The sequence below is a fragment of the Epinephelus lanceolatus genome, chromosome 19 (genome assembly GCF_041903045.1).
Source record: "Epinephelus lanceolatus isolate andai-2023 chromosome 19, ASM4190304v1, whole genome shotgun sequence".
NCBI lineage: Eukaryota > Metazoa > Chordata > Actinopteri > Perciformes > Serranidae > Epinephelus > Epinephelus lanceolatus.
Genome location: NC_135752.1, coordinates 26,696,142 through 26,711,697, shown reverse-complemented (window position 1 = coordinate 26,711,697; position 15,556 = coordinate 26,696,142). Strand labels below are relative to the sequence as shown.

The following is a 15,556-nucleotide window of genomic DNA, read 5'->3' as shown; positions in this document are numbered from 1 at the left end:
CTGAGGCGGTTATTGAGGCCCTTCTGTGCAGGGTTTGCATGTTCTCCCTGTGTCAGTGTGGGTTTTACCCGGGTACTCCGGCTTCCTCCCGCAGTCCAAAGACATGCAGGTTAACTGGTGACTCTAAATTGCCCGTAGGTGTAAATGTGAGTGTGAATGGTTGTCTGTCTCTATGTGTCAGCCCTGTGATAGTCTGGTGACCTGTCCAGGGTGTACCCTGCCTCTCGCCCAATGTCAGCTGGGATAGGCTGCAGCCCCTCCGCAACCCTCAAGAGGATAAGTGGTTAGAAAATGTATGGATGGATAGTCTTTAAGGGTCCACAATCCAAAGAATCAGTGTGTTTTTCATAAAAGTTAATCCAAGTGATGAATACTGTTTTGACAGGATAAAGAAGTGTTGCACCTGTTCTGCCCTGAAACAAGTGGCGTAACGAAATTGATATGTTATTCGAAGCCTAATTCTAATACAAGTTTCATAGTGGTTCAAATAAACAATTTTTTTGACAGTATTTCCCATCTTTGCTGAGCAATGGTTTTGTGTAAAAGGAATTAAAGGCCTGTCCCTGACACAAGCCTGTTGAGTTCAGTGATATAAGCACATAATAGCCTGGGCTACTAATAGAAGTTTTACGGTACTTTCACAAACAGTAAAACCACTGCTACTGCAACATACACAGGTGCTGGACACTTTATGAGCAGGCAGGACTGCAGCACTGGATTGCATTCAGCTACACTGTCAGGCTTTTAGATTCTTAAATGCACATATACAGTATATATTGCCATTAGGAACACTTTGCACATCGTTGCAACCAAGAAAGGTTAAAAACTGAGCACAAATGTGAATCATCACCTCTCTGACAGCTCCACAAATTCTGTTATGTATTGCAGGGCTGCTGTATATGTGAATGCATGCTGTGTCAAGTTTCAGCAGACCTGCAGAGGTGATGTTTTGCTTACATAAAACTGCACCTGTAAATTCATCCAGCTTTGTGCCTGCTACTGCTAAGATTTGTTGCTCTCTATGTAAAGCTCTGGTTGAAATCATTTGATCTGATGCATTGGATCTGCATCCAGGCTCCTCTCCCCACCATATCCAAAATTTTGTCATTTGCCTTTTTCCTTACCTACAGGAGTTCATGTCTATCTATCTATCTGTCTGTCTGTCTCGCGTTATGCAACTTCATTCATAACCTCTCCTCCTGACACTGCTGAAGGGGACGGGGTGGGGGTAAAGTGAGGACGGGGTTAATTCTTATTGGAACGCGCGCAGAGGACCGCGCTCTCGTGCAGGAGGTCTCGCCGGTACAAGTGTTGGTACAGAGGTTGACTCGAGCCAAGCAGCGCGCGCGCTCTGGAAAGCTTCTACTCGGGTGTTTAACAAGGGAGAAATAAAAACATTTCTTTTTCTTTTTTAATCTCCAGCACCGGGACGAAGTGATGTTGCCTTGGCTCCTGCGCTCTGGATAATAATGGGATAATTTTCCTCCGAAGCCATCAGATGTTTCCAGCGGTGGATTTCACTGTTTCGGAATGTGTTTGATGCGCATTAACCTTTTTTTCAACATTTCCTCCTCTGGGTTTGCCTACACACTCTGCTTCAGATTTTTTTTTCTGCCACTGGAATATGTGGATTTTTTTTTTTGCGTTTGATTCCACAACCTGTTTAGTAATCAAAAGGCTTGAATGATGAAAATCTTTTGAGATGAAAAGCAGCACTTTTGGGGATCATTTTCTGCTTGTGCGCGGCTCGTGCCTAATCTCGCGCCTCAGCAGCCTGTTGTCTGTGTCCGTGGAGAAACGCACAAGTTTGCCGCGAGCTGGAGCCGGAGCTGGAGCCAGAGTTGGGGCTGCAGCTGGTCTGAGCGGCGCACCAGGGCCACACGCAGGGGGCCAGGAGGGGGACCGACGGAGCTGCCCCGGTGTTCCGCCGTTCTGTGGTTGGACGGGGCATCCGGTGCAGCTGTGGAGCGCGGATGATGAAGACGGTGGTGATGATGATGATGAATGGCCCGGCAGCTCGCGCAGGCACCGGGGTCTCGCCACCATTATGTTTACTGCTGTGCGCTCTTGTCTTTCTCCCGCCGTGCGCTCACTCGCACCCGCAGCCGTGCCAGGTGCTGAAACGGATTGGCCACACGGTTCGGGTCGGGGCTCTGCACGTTCAGCCACGCTTGCTCTCCGCCACCGCGGCCAGCGGGTCTGAGGACTGGGACACCGATCGAGGTTCGACAGGAGGCGGGCAGCGGCGGATGGAGTTGGAAAAGCAGGTTAAAACAAGTGCCGGTGCGCCTGGATATGGAAGCCTCAGGACTAGAGGCACCGTTAACAGCCAGCGGGGAGCCAGCAGGAGTAAGAGCCAGGCACGGCAGCGGGAGGAGAACAGCTCGAGGGAGAACCGCGTGTTCGCACCCCGAGACTCGGTCCTGCTCGCGGTCGAGGCTCTGAACCGGGCCGGATTGTTGCCATACAATTTATCTCTGGAGCTCGTCATGGCGGTGGGGTCGGGACTCGGCGAGCTGCCCGCCTTTACCTCCTCCTCAGCGGGGAGTCCCGAGGGCGAAGACCCGCTGTCCTTCTTGGAGAGCGTGTGTCACACCGTGGTCGTGCAGGGGGTTTCCGCCATGATCGCCTTTCCCCGGAACCGGGACGAGTTTGTCAAGTTGGAGTTCGTCTCGCTTGCGCTTCAGGTGCCGGTAGTCAGCGTTGTGCAGAGGGAGTTTACGCGCCACAGTCAGGTAAAAAAAAGTTATTTCTAAATTACATCTGAGCTGCTGTAGACTGTTGATTTGTGCACTTCTGCATACAGCCGCGGTGGACTGTGTGTGTGCAGGTGTAGCAGATGTTAGGCTGCATTATAAAACACTGCCAGTCATGCCCAGCGTCCAATATGAACACAAAGCATTTTAATTTACGCATAAATAGATGTACCTCATTTTAAAGGCGTGCGGTAAGTTCATGGTAAACAAGGCCTAAGTGCCACCAGTGGACACGCAGGCTCTGTCCATGGTGCTGGAATCTACAATAAAAGGAGCACGGATTGTTTTTTTGCAGTTGCATTCTGTCTTCTTTTATAGACAATGTTTCCAGTAAAAAATGTTGACTGAAGGCTGTGTGCACCCAGCAGCACATGCCCTGAGGTATATATGCACAGACAAACGCTTTGTTGGTGTGTATACAGAAGTTCACCTCCATACAGAGGGAGCACAACTGCATAGTGTGGAAAAGAACTTAGCTGGAAGTGCAGCTCTAACCTCAAGTTGCGCTGACATGTATTGATGTGAGTACAAAGAGATAATGAACTGATTATGATCACATATATCAAAATCGTGCTTAATGCTGAGATGTGGAACAGCTGCCAATTTGAGTAGCTCAAATCTGTCACTAGTTTCTGGCCCGTCGTTATGTCTGTACAAGCAAAACCCATGTTTGCAGAGGCGCCCATCAGCGAGAGCAAGTTGGATAACCCCTCTGGCATTTGGCCTATTCCAGTGAATGCACACTGAATAGCACACAGGGAGTCAACAAGACATTTGCAAAGGCGTCACACTGCTTTTACGATGGGGTCAAGTAGCGCTTCCCTACCTGTTCTCTAAATGGCTTTGCAATAGCTTTGGCTGGACGACAGTGTACGGTTCTTTAAACAATATACCCATTTGGCAGGAAAACATCATTATAGGAGCTCAGTCATTAAGTACACTGCTCAAAAAAATAAAGGGAACACTAAAATAACACATCCCAGATCTGAATGAATGAAAAATTCTTATTAAATACTTTGTTCTTTACATAGTTGAATGTGCTGACAACAAAATCACACAAAAATTATCAATGGAAATCAAATTTATTAACCCATGGAGGTCTGGATTTGGAGTCACACTCAAAATTAAAGTGGAAAAACACACTACAGGCTGATCCAACTTTGATGTAATGTCCTTAAAACAAGTCAAAATGAGGCTCAGTAGTGTGTGTGGCCTCCACGTGCCTGTATGACTTCCCTACAACGCCTGGGCATGCTTCTGATGAGGCGGCGGATGGTCTCCTGAGGGATCTCCTCCCAGACCTGGACTAAAGCATCTGCCAACTCCTGGACAGTCTGTGGTGCAACGTGGCGTTGGTGGATGGAGCAAGACATGATGTCCCAGATGTGCTCAATTGGATTCAGGTCTGGGGAACGGGCGGGCCAGTCCATAGCATCAATGCCTTCATCTTGCAGGAACTGCTGACACACTCCAGCCACATGAGGTCTAGCATTGTCTTGTATTAGGAGGAACCCAGGGCCAACCGCACCAGCATATGGTCTCACAATGGGTCTGAGGATCTCATCTCGGTACCTCATGGCAGTCAGGCTACCTCTGGCGAGCACATGGAGGGCTGTGCGGCCCCCCAAAGAAATGCCACCCCACACCATTACTGACCCACTGCCAAACCGGTCATGCTGGAGGATGTTGCAGGCAGCAGAACGTTCTCCGCGGCATCTCCAGACTCTGTCACGTCTGTCACATGTGCTCAGTGTGAACCTGCTTTCATCTGTGAAGAGCACAGGGCGCCAGTGGCGAATTTGCCAATCTTGGTGCTCTCTGGCAAATGCCAAACGTCCTGCACGGTGTTGGGCTGTAAGCACAACCCCCACCTGTGGACATCGGGCCCTCATACCACCCTCATGGAGTCTGTTTCTGACCGTTTGAGCAGACACATGCACATTTGTGGCCTGCTGGAGGTCATTTTGCAGGGCTCTGGCAGTGTTCCTCCTGTTCCTCCTTGCACAAAGGCGGAGGTAGCGGTCCTGCTGCTGGGTTGTTGCCCTCCTACGGCCTCCTCCACGTCTCCTGATGTACTGGCCTGTCTCCTGGTAGCGCCTCCATGCTCTGGACACTACGCTGACAGACACAGCAAACCTTCTTGCCACAGCTCGCATTGATGTGCCATCCTGGATGAGCTGCACTACCTGAGCCACTTGTGTGGGTTGTAGACTCCGTCTCATGCTACCACTAGAGTGAAAGCACCGCCAGCATTCAAAAGTGACCAAAACATCAGCCAGAAAGCATAGGAACTGAGAAGTGGTCTGTGGTCACCACCTGCAGAACCACTCCTTTATTGGGGGTGTCTTGCTAATTGCCTATAATTTCCACCTGTTGTCTATTCCATTTGCACAACAGCATGTGAAATTGATTGTCAATCAGTGTTGCTTCTTAAGTGGACAGTTTGATTTCACAGAAGTGTGATTGACTTGGAGTTACATTATGTTGTTTAAGTGTTCCCTTTATTTTTTTGAGCAGTGTATAATACAGTCAGCAGTGCCATTGTCGTTTTTTAGACCAATGGGCGACATCTTTTTCAGGGTGTCTACAGATATAAGTTAAATTTAAGACTTTTTAAGGCCTTTTTAAAACCACCTTGTATGAAATTTAACACCAAACCTGCAATGGAAATGCACATTATATAAATATGTGTGTAAGTACTCTTTCCAAGTAAACACACTTGTGTCAGTTCAAAATCACCAGTAAGGAAAATTGGGTTCGTTTAAGTTTAATGTGTTTAATGTTAAGAAGCTACTATAAATTCCTGCAATTCTTCGGTCTGTCCAATAATTGTTAACAGTCATTGGGTCTGTCAGGCTGGAGAATTTTTGCGGTAATGTGACGGAAAACATTTAAGACCCATTGAATCTGAATTTAAGGCATTTTAAGACCTTTTAAGGACCCGTAGATGCCCTGTTTTTACCACCACGTTTTGTTTCAATCCAGAGCAGCCATTCTGTAACAGTAAACATCACTTTTTGACACATGGTGACATTTTTTAAATTAAATATTTAATGACTCAACATGTCACTTGCCCTTTGTGTTGCTTAGCTTAATGGTAGTTCAGTCAGACAAGTCATGTTTTAAATGTTTATTTCAACAGCAGAACATAGATAGATTTGAGATTTTGAGATTTATTTATTTTTTAAGAAATGGGACAATATGTATTAATAACCAATTACTTGTAAATGCATGAGATTATAGCCAGGCGGCTAGTTTCCATCTCCAGTCCCATGGCAGGTTGATGTTAAACACAGTAGGCCAAGCGTTAGGAGACCATAGGAATTTTTATATGTCAAGTTATAAAGTGCTTGAGTGCTAGTTAAAGTGACGAGTGCTTAAAGGATAACTTCGGTATTTTTCAACCTGGGCCCTATTTCCCCATGTGTATGTGTGCGTATGATTCATAGGTTCAACTCGTTCTAAAATTGGTTGAGTATTGAGGGAGGCGGATGCAGCCGGCAGCCGCGAAACGAGCTAAAACGGTAACGGGGGCAAATGAGTCCTGTATAAGTTTGTGCATTAAAAGTGCTTTTTTTCGCCACTGACCGGTTCAGATCGCCAGTGTTATCTCTGTAAATAGCATACTAAGCATTTCCCTTACCTCTGGGCTGTGTGACATCATCTTGCGAACCAATTTTAGAACGAGTTGTACCTATGAATCATATGCACACATACACATGGGGAAATAGGGCCCAGGTTGAAAAATACCGAAGTTATCCTTTAAGTGTCGAGTGCAAAAGTGCCAAGCGCTAAAGTGTCTGCTTGTTTAACTACTTGTTATATTGCACATTGCTCAAAATTCCACCAAATAGTAAAGTGCTAGATTGAACTACACGATGCCCATAGCACATGAATGCAGGTGTGTGTCTAAATATTGCACATTAGCATACATAGGTGTGTTATGTACGCACTACTGCATAAAATTGACAATGGTAGATAGAGTTTGACATCTAGACTCAGGCCTCATCGCTCCCCGCAGATATGTTTACATGAGATATTGGGGGGTGATGATTAGGCCTATATATTTCCCTCCAAGTGGATGCTGGGGCTGAAAGAGCAATGGCAGTACTGATGCAGGACAGAAGCAGCATAGACAATGCAAAGGGAAGATGTTGCAGCTTAAATAGACCGCTACATTGTGAGGGTGTGTTTTGTAGATGACATATGGTGAGTGACGTATGATGAGTGTGAATCAGTGCAGCTCAAGTTGACTGAACTAGCTCACAGGCCTCGCTCTATTAAAGAAACCTCTCCCACAACATCATGTCAAACTGAAAAATTAGCTTTAAAATGGCTTAACATTTCCTGATCCGTCCCCCTTATGGATCTATGGTTAAAACAACAGCTACCTGGATTAGGTTAGAGAAAGGTCGCCTTCATGTTTGATGAAAATCAGCCGTGATGGTTAGTAGAAAACGGGAAGTGAGCGTGGCGAATTTCCCGAACTGAAAAGAGGCTCTTGTGCCAAATACTCTAATTGAAGATTATCTGTAGAGTTTGCAGCTGGAATGAGAGAGACAGAGAGAAAATTATTTAAAAGTGTAAACACTCTAGATTAATGACTGGGATGGTTCATCAATAAGCATTCTCTGGAAAATACACCTGCTGAGTGTGCATGCGTGCGTGCGTGTGTGTATGGGTAGAAATCACTCTCACAAGTACAAACAGATGCACCTACACACAGACGCATGCACAAAATGATTTAATGTAACTATACACTGTAAACCTTTTTAATTAGGTGGCACTAACAGGGCAGTTATTGCATATCAATGAGAACTGACTAGCGGTTAGAGTGTGTGTGTGTGTGTGTGTGTGTTTGACTTTCCACGCACAACCTTCCTGGGAGGGGCAAAGAGCATCATTATTTATTTTTTTCTCTATACGAACACACACACACACACACACACACACACACACATCCGAACCATTAGTTAGACTGAAGGGTTCTGGGACACTTGCCACCTACTGAGCTATAGTAACGTGTGTGTGTGTGTGTGTGTGTGTGTGTGGTTTTGTGTTTTCAGGGTAATATCTAATTTCCTGCTCTGTGCACAAGGAAGCATTTCGCTGTTCGCAGTCAGCAGGTGTTTAAAGCCCAAACTGGTTCTCAAGAGTGAAACAACAGGTATCGATAGCAGAGACACCAGCAGAAAGATATTGATTAATTAATGGATGGATGGATGGATGGATGGACGGACATTTGCTCAGCAACAGACAGGCGAACACAGACAGCACAGTGCCCATGCGTGACTTTTAGAGAGATGGCTTAACTCCCCTCTGACTCAATCTAGTCTTGCTAGCAAATCCCAACTGAAGGCTGACAGCAATTTCGTCCTCAACTTGTGAAAACATCTTGAATGTCTTGGGAGGATCTCGTTAGTGTTTATTTGCTAACCTCCTTTGACCTTTGCCTAATTTTCCTGCTGCCACATCTCATACTTTAGGTTAAACAAAGTTCACTTTTAAAAGTTTTCTAATATAATAAACCAGCGAGCAACCTTTGGCACTGTATTCTGCCCACATTATGTTATGTAAGTGTTGGAATGATGAGGCTGCATGAGAATATGGAGCTTACGGACCAAAATATAAAGCAACCTCAGAGTAAAGGGACTAGGTGGGTTGGGAGTAGGTGGTGAGAGGCTTTGGAAGCAGCAAAGGGGAGAGAATTTAACATATAAAAGACCTTGGACTGAGAGGCTCCCGGGGACAGGAAACTCCCTGGGAAAGACCAGTTGTCTCTGATAGGAGGACCTAGTTTCAAAGTGGAAGTCTATCCCATGCTGGCCCACAGCTCTAGAGCTTGAGGGGAATTAAGATACAGCATCTTCACAGGCGGCTTGGAGCACATATGCAAATATTGGTTGCTGCTTAATCCAATTATTTACAAATGTATGCTCTTTGCATTAAAATTTAAATGTGTTGCAGATATTCCCATTATGTCGGAGGGTAGATGTACAAATATGAAGTTGTGCAATGTTAATTACAAATGTTTGAGGTATACACCATGTTGTCAGTTCATGAGATACTTGCGTACAATCTATCCTTGTGTACAAAATTCTTGCACTAAATTCCCCCTTTGCTAAGTTTATCATGTTCAGCTTTTGATTAGATCTGATCTTTCTAAAACTGTTTAGAGGTGTTGTATCGGACTGCATTACTTTCTACAGGTGTAACACAACTGCATCACAGGCTGTTCTCGTGCATGTTTGTACGTATAGCTATGAAAAGTAATGCACCAGAATTAATATAACTCATGTAATGATGAAGGCTGCAATCACATGATAAATGTCCTGACGTGAGCAAAGACTGAAGTCGTATAAAAAACGAAAGTCAGTGTAAGGAGGCAGGTTAGGGTGGTGGATGGGTCAATCAAACACAGGCATTTCCCCACAAGAGACCAGTGTTCATGTCTCGTGTGAAACCAAGTGAGCTTTGTTTTATGTTAAGGTATATGATCACGTAACCTACATAACTTTATGTTAAGTACATAACATGACAACACCCAACCCTGATTCTTTTCTTAAACCTAATCTAACCTGCACTAGTGCTCATTCATGGGATGGTAATTCATTGCAGTTTGAACATATTTTAAATAGGGCAGAAGGAAGCCATTTCTTTCAAAAAATAAGGCAACAAATTGTACAAGGCATCAAGATCCCAAATTGGCTCAGAGGCCCCAGCGTCAGATACCGACACACCAAGGCACTCTTTAGCTTGTGTATGTGACAAACATCGACACTCCAAGCAACTGATGTATATATAGCAAGAAAGTTAGCGTAGAGAAGAGGTCAGGTTGGTGGATAGGTCAAACAAACATAGGACTTTCACCCAAGAGACTGCTGTTCGCATCCTGTGTGAAACAAAAAAGTTACCATTGACTTTGTTTAACTACATAACCTGGTATACTTGACGCATATATTACATTAGAAAGTAACATATTTATTTTAACCCAAACCATGACCTTTTCTAAACCTAACCTAGTACTTTTGTTGCCTAAACCTAAAAATGAAGTACATCTATTTTGGTTTAAGTTTATTTAGAAAAGTGAAAACTGTACATTTCCTGTGCAAACAGAAGCTCATTTTGAAAAGACAGCATGTAAAAGCATGTGTAAGCATGTAACAAGCAGAAACTGGCACATTGTCCTTGAGCATCCAAAACTGATGCTAGAGGGGTAACCTCCACTTGGCATCTGTGTGAGACACACCAGGCTTTCCACCAACTCCAGTGTAATCCTATCCATGTCTTTATAAAATGCTGACAGCTTGGATGTAGTTAAAACAGTGTGAAAGTCAGCTGAGGGGGGGCAGGAGGGGAGATGGATGGGTCCAATAAACATCTGATGTGATAAACTTTGACCCAAGGTACTGACAACAAACACCAATTGCAGTGTGTGTGTCAAAGCCAGGTGCTTTAAGAGACATCTGTGATCTTTTCCTAACCACAACCAAGTTGTTTTGTTGCCTTAACCTAACCACCAACACCTTCTGCAAGAAACAATGCAAAAGTCTGCCCCCAATATCACTTTAGTAATGCTCCAATCCAAGCCCCAAAATATAACAAGTAGGGATGACACCATGTCAGATCAGGTGTTTGTATTTGAAAAGTTGGGAGTGAGAACTTGTTTGCAAAAACATCACTGGCTCTGGAACAACTTCATCACAGTTACTAACACTGTTTCACAATTGGGTCATATTGGATGCTTCTAAGCAGAGTCTGTCAATGTCAGCGATCACAATTAGCACTTTAATTTGTGAGCCCCAAATCACTGGCAACCCAAAATAGTCTGGATCGATCCGTACAGCAGCACTGATGAAAATGAACAACAGTTATACACTGAAATTTACTAACAGTCATATGATTGGTATGCAGTATGTGAGGTATTGACGGGTACTTCTGCCTGGTATGCAGCATCTTAACATGACCCGCCTTTGTGCTTTGTCTTAACTGTCATGTGCTTCTTATACCCAGCAGTGAGTTTGGGCTAAATTTGCATTGCACATTTTCACTGAGAAAGTTTTATAAAACACACTTGTGTACACATGGTAAGCCTGAACTTTTCTTTTCAATTAGATGCTGGTAAATTAATTTTCAGATTACGCTGATTAGGATAGATTAGGATATTGGAGTAATTATGTCCTGAGATGATTGATAGGGCTTTGCTGACTATGGGGAGAGTTGCTGGAGTTTCTCATTGTCCCTTCATAAATAACGCTGGCAGTGACATAGAGGCCAGTTGGATGAAAGGCTAAGAGCTATGGGTAGGTCTATGTGGAATTCTGGGTTGGAGCCGTAGGGATTTCTGGCTGTGAAAGGAATTATAGCCCCTGGGATTTTTTGCAACATTTGCAAGATGTTGTTGTTTTGCAAAATCAACAGTTTAAGGATTGTAAGGATTGGGACAGTGCCTCATATGTTTATTAAAGAAACACTTCTGCAATCTTGTAAAAGAACACCAGAAACCCATTTTAATCAGTTTTCACACTTTCCCTACAATGAATCATCCAATCAAGCAAAGATCAATACCGAATCATTACTAGTTTATTTGATTTGTCCACTGGCTCGTGATTCTGCCGCTCCCTGCAGTTTTTACCGTACAGCAAGGGTTGCAAGTTTCCTCACATAAAAAAACTCCCAGCAAATGTAGTTTGGCTGTGGAAGTCACAGAAAAAAAAAGGTTTACGTGATGAAAGAGAGCACAGTGACAACAAAGCTGGGATTTCCCAGTGCATCGAAAGCAGCAGATCTCTGTATTTATGTAAGAGAGCAGGCAGCCGCACTTCCGAGCAAATTTCTCCCTGTTTATTTACATGAGGAACAAAGAGGGGGTTACAGATTTATGGTGATCACAGAGCACAAGTGCTGCAGCTGAGAATAAATCCCCCAATCCTCCTGGGGGATGAGAGGAGGTGAGAGTCTGATGCCCTGTGGACTGCATTACCATTTCTTTCCCTGAAACAGGACTTCTAAAACTGAAATAAAACACATAGTATTGCTTTTGTGGGTGCTTTTGTTGCAGCAATAATCCATCCGTGTATATGCAACACGCAGATGAATAATGATCGTCTGATTTGCATGCCCATTGGGTAGAGTGATTAATGGGATAAATGAAATTAACCAATAGATTAATCTAATGGACTTTAAGTGCAAAGCTAGTGGAAAAGTTGTAAAGTCAATTAAACAGAGTCGCTGAGGGCCTTTTAAGTGTGTGTAGTTCTCTGTGTGTGTGACTGCATGCAGGCCAGTGCATGACAGATTGATTGCCTGGGTGACTGGTATGATGGGGACAGTATGCCAAGGTACACTGAAGCAGATCTGGCAGCTCAGTATTATGGGGATGACTGTGTCAACTTTGAAACATATCTGCTCTGATCTTTTGGCTTACTCCTACAGGTGCAATGCACTGCAAATGTGTAGAGTACAGTAGGTTTGCGCTGGTCTGATCATAATGGCACTGAGGGAGTCAGCAGACCCATTTGGGGGTATTGCCTTTTTTAGCCAACAATCGACAAATCATCCATATTTAACATTACTGTCAACCATTTTCTATGGCGCATAGTGTTTTTAGGATTATTGTCCAACCGCCGGGAAGCTGTTTCAGTTGATGTAAATCCGGTTTGAAAAAGACTGTCCTGTTTAGTTTGGTTCAATCGAACTCAAGTTCATTTTCCCCCTAAGTGCGGTTTGTTTGGGCAGGTGTGAACACAGCAATCGCACTTGGGTGCCCACCAAACAACCTGACAGAGACCTTCTTGAAATGGTGGTCTTGGTCCGGTTACAAATGAACTCTGGTGCGGTTCGTTTGTGGTGAGAACCAGTTCCGACCTTGATCTGGACCAACTGCAGTCACATGACACATTGTTTGGGTTAAACATGAGCATGTTACAGTCCTGGAGGATTATTAATGTGCACCTCCTCCTGTACTGCCTTAATATGCACATTCAGCACATCCAATGCATCAAAACATTGTTTTCTAGTTGGAGCCGCGCCTCGTTTTCAAACTGTATGGTTTGACTAAAATGAACAATGACAGCAATATAGTCCACGATGAGCAGCGCTAAAATCAACCTGCGTTGTTGTCCCTCCATTGTGAGATTAGAAAGTGTCACATTTATCTTGCAAGTGTACTCTTCTTCAACATTTGCTTTACTTCCTGGATTTGTCCTGTAGGGGTCTGCAGGGGTCTTATGTCGTTATTGTGGATCAAGTTTTGTTTGTCCCAATGGGCCACCAATCATGCAGTATTTTGCTAAAAGAGAAGGGAATTGACTGCTGATTTTTTGTAGGTAAGAGCTGTTTAAATGTGTAATTTTTGGTAGATACTTCCACTGGGAGTATTTAAGGATGGAGGAATGGAGCACCCACCACAGCAATTGAACACCCTGTCTGCAGTCATTTTGACTTTACCAGCAGACTTCACTACAAGCCGACTGGCTGTTGAACAGGTGACAAGCTTTACCTTCTAAAACTAGCTGACTGGGATTTGACCAGCGGAGTTCCAGGTGACGCCATCAGCCAGCTTGAGTCAAGTTCAGACTGGCCAGTCCACACCGTTGCAACTTTTCTCTGCAACATTCTAAAACGGTTTTGTCTCGTCGCAGATCTTTAGTCTGAACCGGGCTTTAGGAACAAACGTACTCATCTTAAGCCAAACCATGATGTATTTTCAGACTTAAATCGTGTGCTTTTGTTGCCGAAACCTAAGAAAGTTCTTCACCTACGCCTTAAGTTTCTTGTTTCCTGTACATTTCCTCTGAATAGGAAGTCAATTTTGAAAAGACACAAGTCATGTAACAAGCATCACATCATCCCTGTGCATCCAAAACTGGCACAGGAGCATCATAGTTAGACATGTAGGCCACAGACCAAGTGTCAGTCTGTAACGATTTGGGAGTGAGAATGTGTAATGCAAGCTATAACTGGGATCCTGTTCATTTCAGATTCCCAACAATATGTAGCGTATTTTCAAACCAGAATATGAGTTTTTTTTTAAAGTGTGTGTTTATTATAGTCATCCTATCTCTATCCTCAGCAAAGGTACTGCCGAAATGTTTTTTGAATATAAAGCAGAGCATAATCAAGCCTCCCATGTTGGTATCTTTCTTGAGCATTTAGCCAATTGGTGGATGGTTTTCATTGCAGCGCCTGACACCACTATGAGACCACACTTTTATCATTCCCGGTCCAGGTGGAAATCACGCCACTGCCGTGCTCCTACCCATTGATCTGTCCGAGCCTCATCAATCAACTGATGAACTCATGAATTGCAAAGCAGAGGTGTGAATTAAATTAAGTGGTCCACGTACAGTATGTGGAAAGCACCGCTGAGTTTCTTCAGGGGTTTTAGGTGTTGCTTAAAATACAAATAGGATACACATAAAAATAGCTGTAGTGTATTTCTTATGATGTGAATAATGATATTCATGGGAGCAGGTAAATGGAGGCTGAAATCTATTATATCCAGCAGACTGTGTTTGTTCTTTAGGAACAAATTGAATTCTAAGATAGAAAGTAATTCTGCTGTCGGATTTATAACCTTTCTTTCTTTCCTTTATTCTTCTCTTCTCCTCTCTGCTTCATCTGTTTCTCCCTCCTGGTGTACCATCCTCCTATTCTACACCTCTGTAACCTTCTTCCCTAATGTTCCACCTATAACCTCCTCATCCTCCAACGTCCTTTTGTTGTCCTTACTTTGCCTTTCTTTATCTAATTCTCTTTCTCTCTACCCTTCATTGCAAAAAACATCCTCTGATTTTCTCCGATGTCTCTGCCCTCTATGAAATCTAACTGACCCCTTCTAACCCTTTGCCCTCTCCATCACTGCTTGTTTATCACTCCCATCACCCTTACATTTCCATTCCCTCTATTTTCTCCTTTGTTTAACTGTCCCTCATCTTTATCCCATCTGTCCAATTCCATTTCCGATACTCTTTCCCTTCTCAAATCACTTGCCCATTCACCCGTTCACCTTTTTGCAATCTCCCCACAGAATCCCCTCCATTTCCAAATGGCGATGCGGACCGTGGAGGCCCCACCATCCCATCTCCTCCACACGCTCCTGATGATGAATGGCTGGTGGGACATCAGCATTCTGCTCTGTCAGGAATGGGACATTAGCGACTTCCTCCTCCTAATCAAGAACAACACCCGCTTCCACCTGGGTAATCTTGTCAATCTGACAACCACCGCCTCAACCTTTTCACCGTCTTCATCTTCATCAACGCACTCCGGAGTGGCAACAGGAGCAGAGGCGTCATCGTCGTCGTCTTTGCCTTACTTCTCCCCGGCTGCCTCATCCTCTGCTTCTTCCTCCACTTCCTCGTCTAAATCAGACCAACAGCAGGCTCTCATGCGGCAGCTGGAGGCCCTGAGAGAACCTTCGAACACGAGAGGAGTGGTGACATTTGGGTGCGAGATCCGCGAGGTGCGGCGTCTGTGGACGCTGGCCAGTCGGATGACGCTCCCTGACTTTCACTGGGTTTTGGGGGACAGCCAAAATGTGGCCGAGCTGAGAACAGAAGGGTTGCCACTGGGGTTACTGGCACACGGGGTCATGGGGTCCCCTTCTCTGGATCACTACGTGCACGACTCAGTGGAGCTGGTTGCGCGGGCGGTAGGCAGCGCAGCCCAGGAGAATCCTGCCCTGGCACTCATACCTGGAACTACTAACTGTATGGATGTACAACAGAGCAATGGCAGCTCGGGGGAATACCTGTCAAGGTAGGGACTCATACAAATGCTTAACTCATAAATACGCC

At 44.6% G+C, this 15,556-nt stretch overlaps 1 protein-coding gene across 1 annotated transcript in view; it reads left to right on the top strand.

Annotated features, from left to right (window-relative positions):
* The first annotated feature begins 1,328 nt into the window (after positions 1 to 1,328).
* Positions 1,329 to 15,556, top strand: part of grin3a (glutamate receptor, ionotropic, N-methyl-D-aspartate 3A) — a 72,415-nt gene continuing 58,187 nt past the window's right edge. The window contains exons 1-2 of the mRNA XM_033646233.2: positions 1,329 to 2,735; positions 14,788 to 15,518. Of these exons, the coding sequence (XP_033502124.1) occupies positions 1,974 to 2,735; positions 14,788 to 15,518 (1,493 nt within the window). The 5' untranslated portion in view covers positions 1,329 to 1,973. The remainder of the gene's footprint in view (positions 2,736 to 14,787; positions 15,519 to 15,556) is intronic.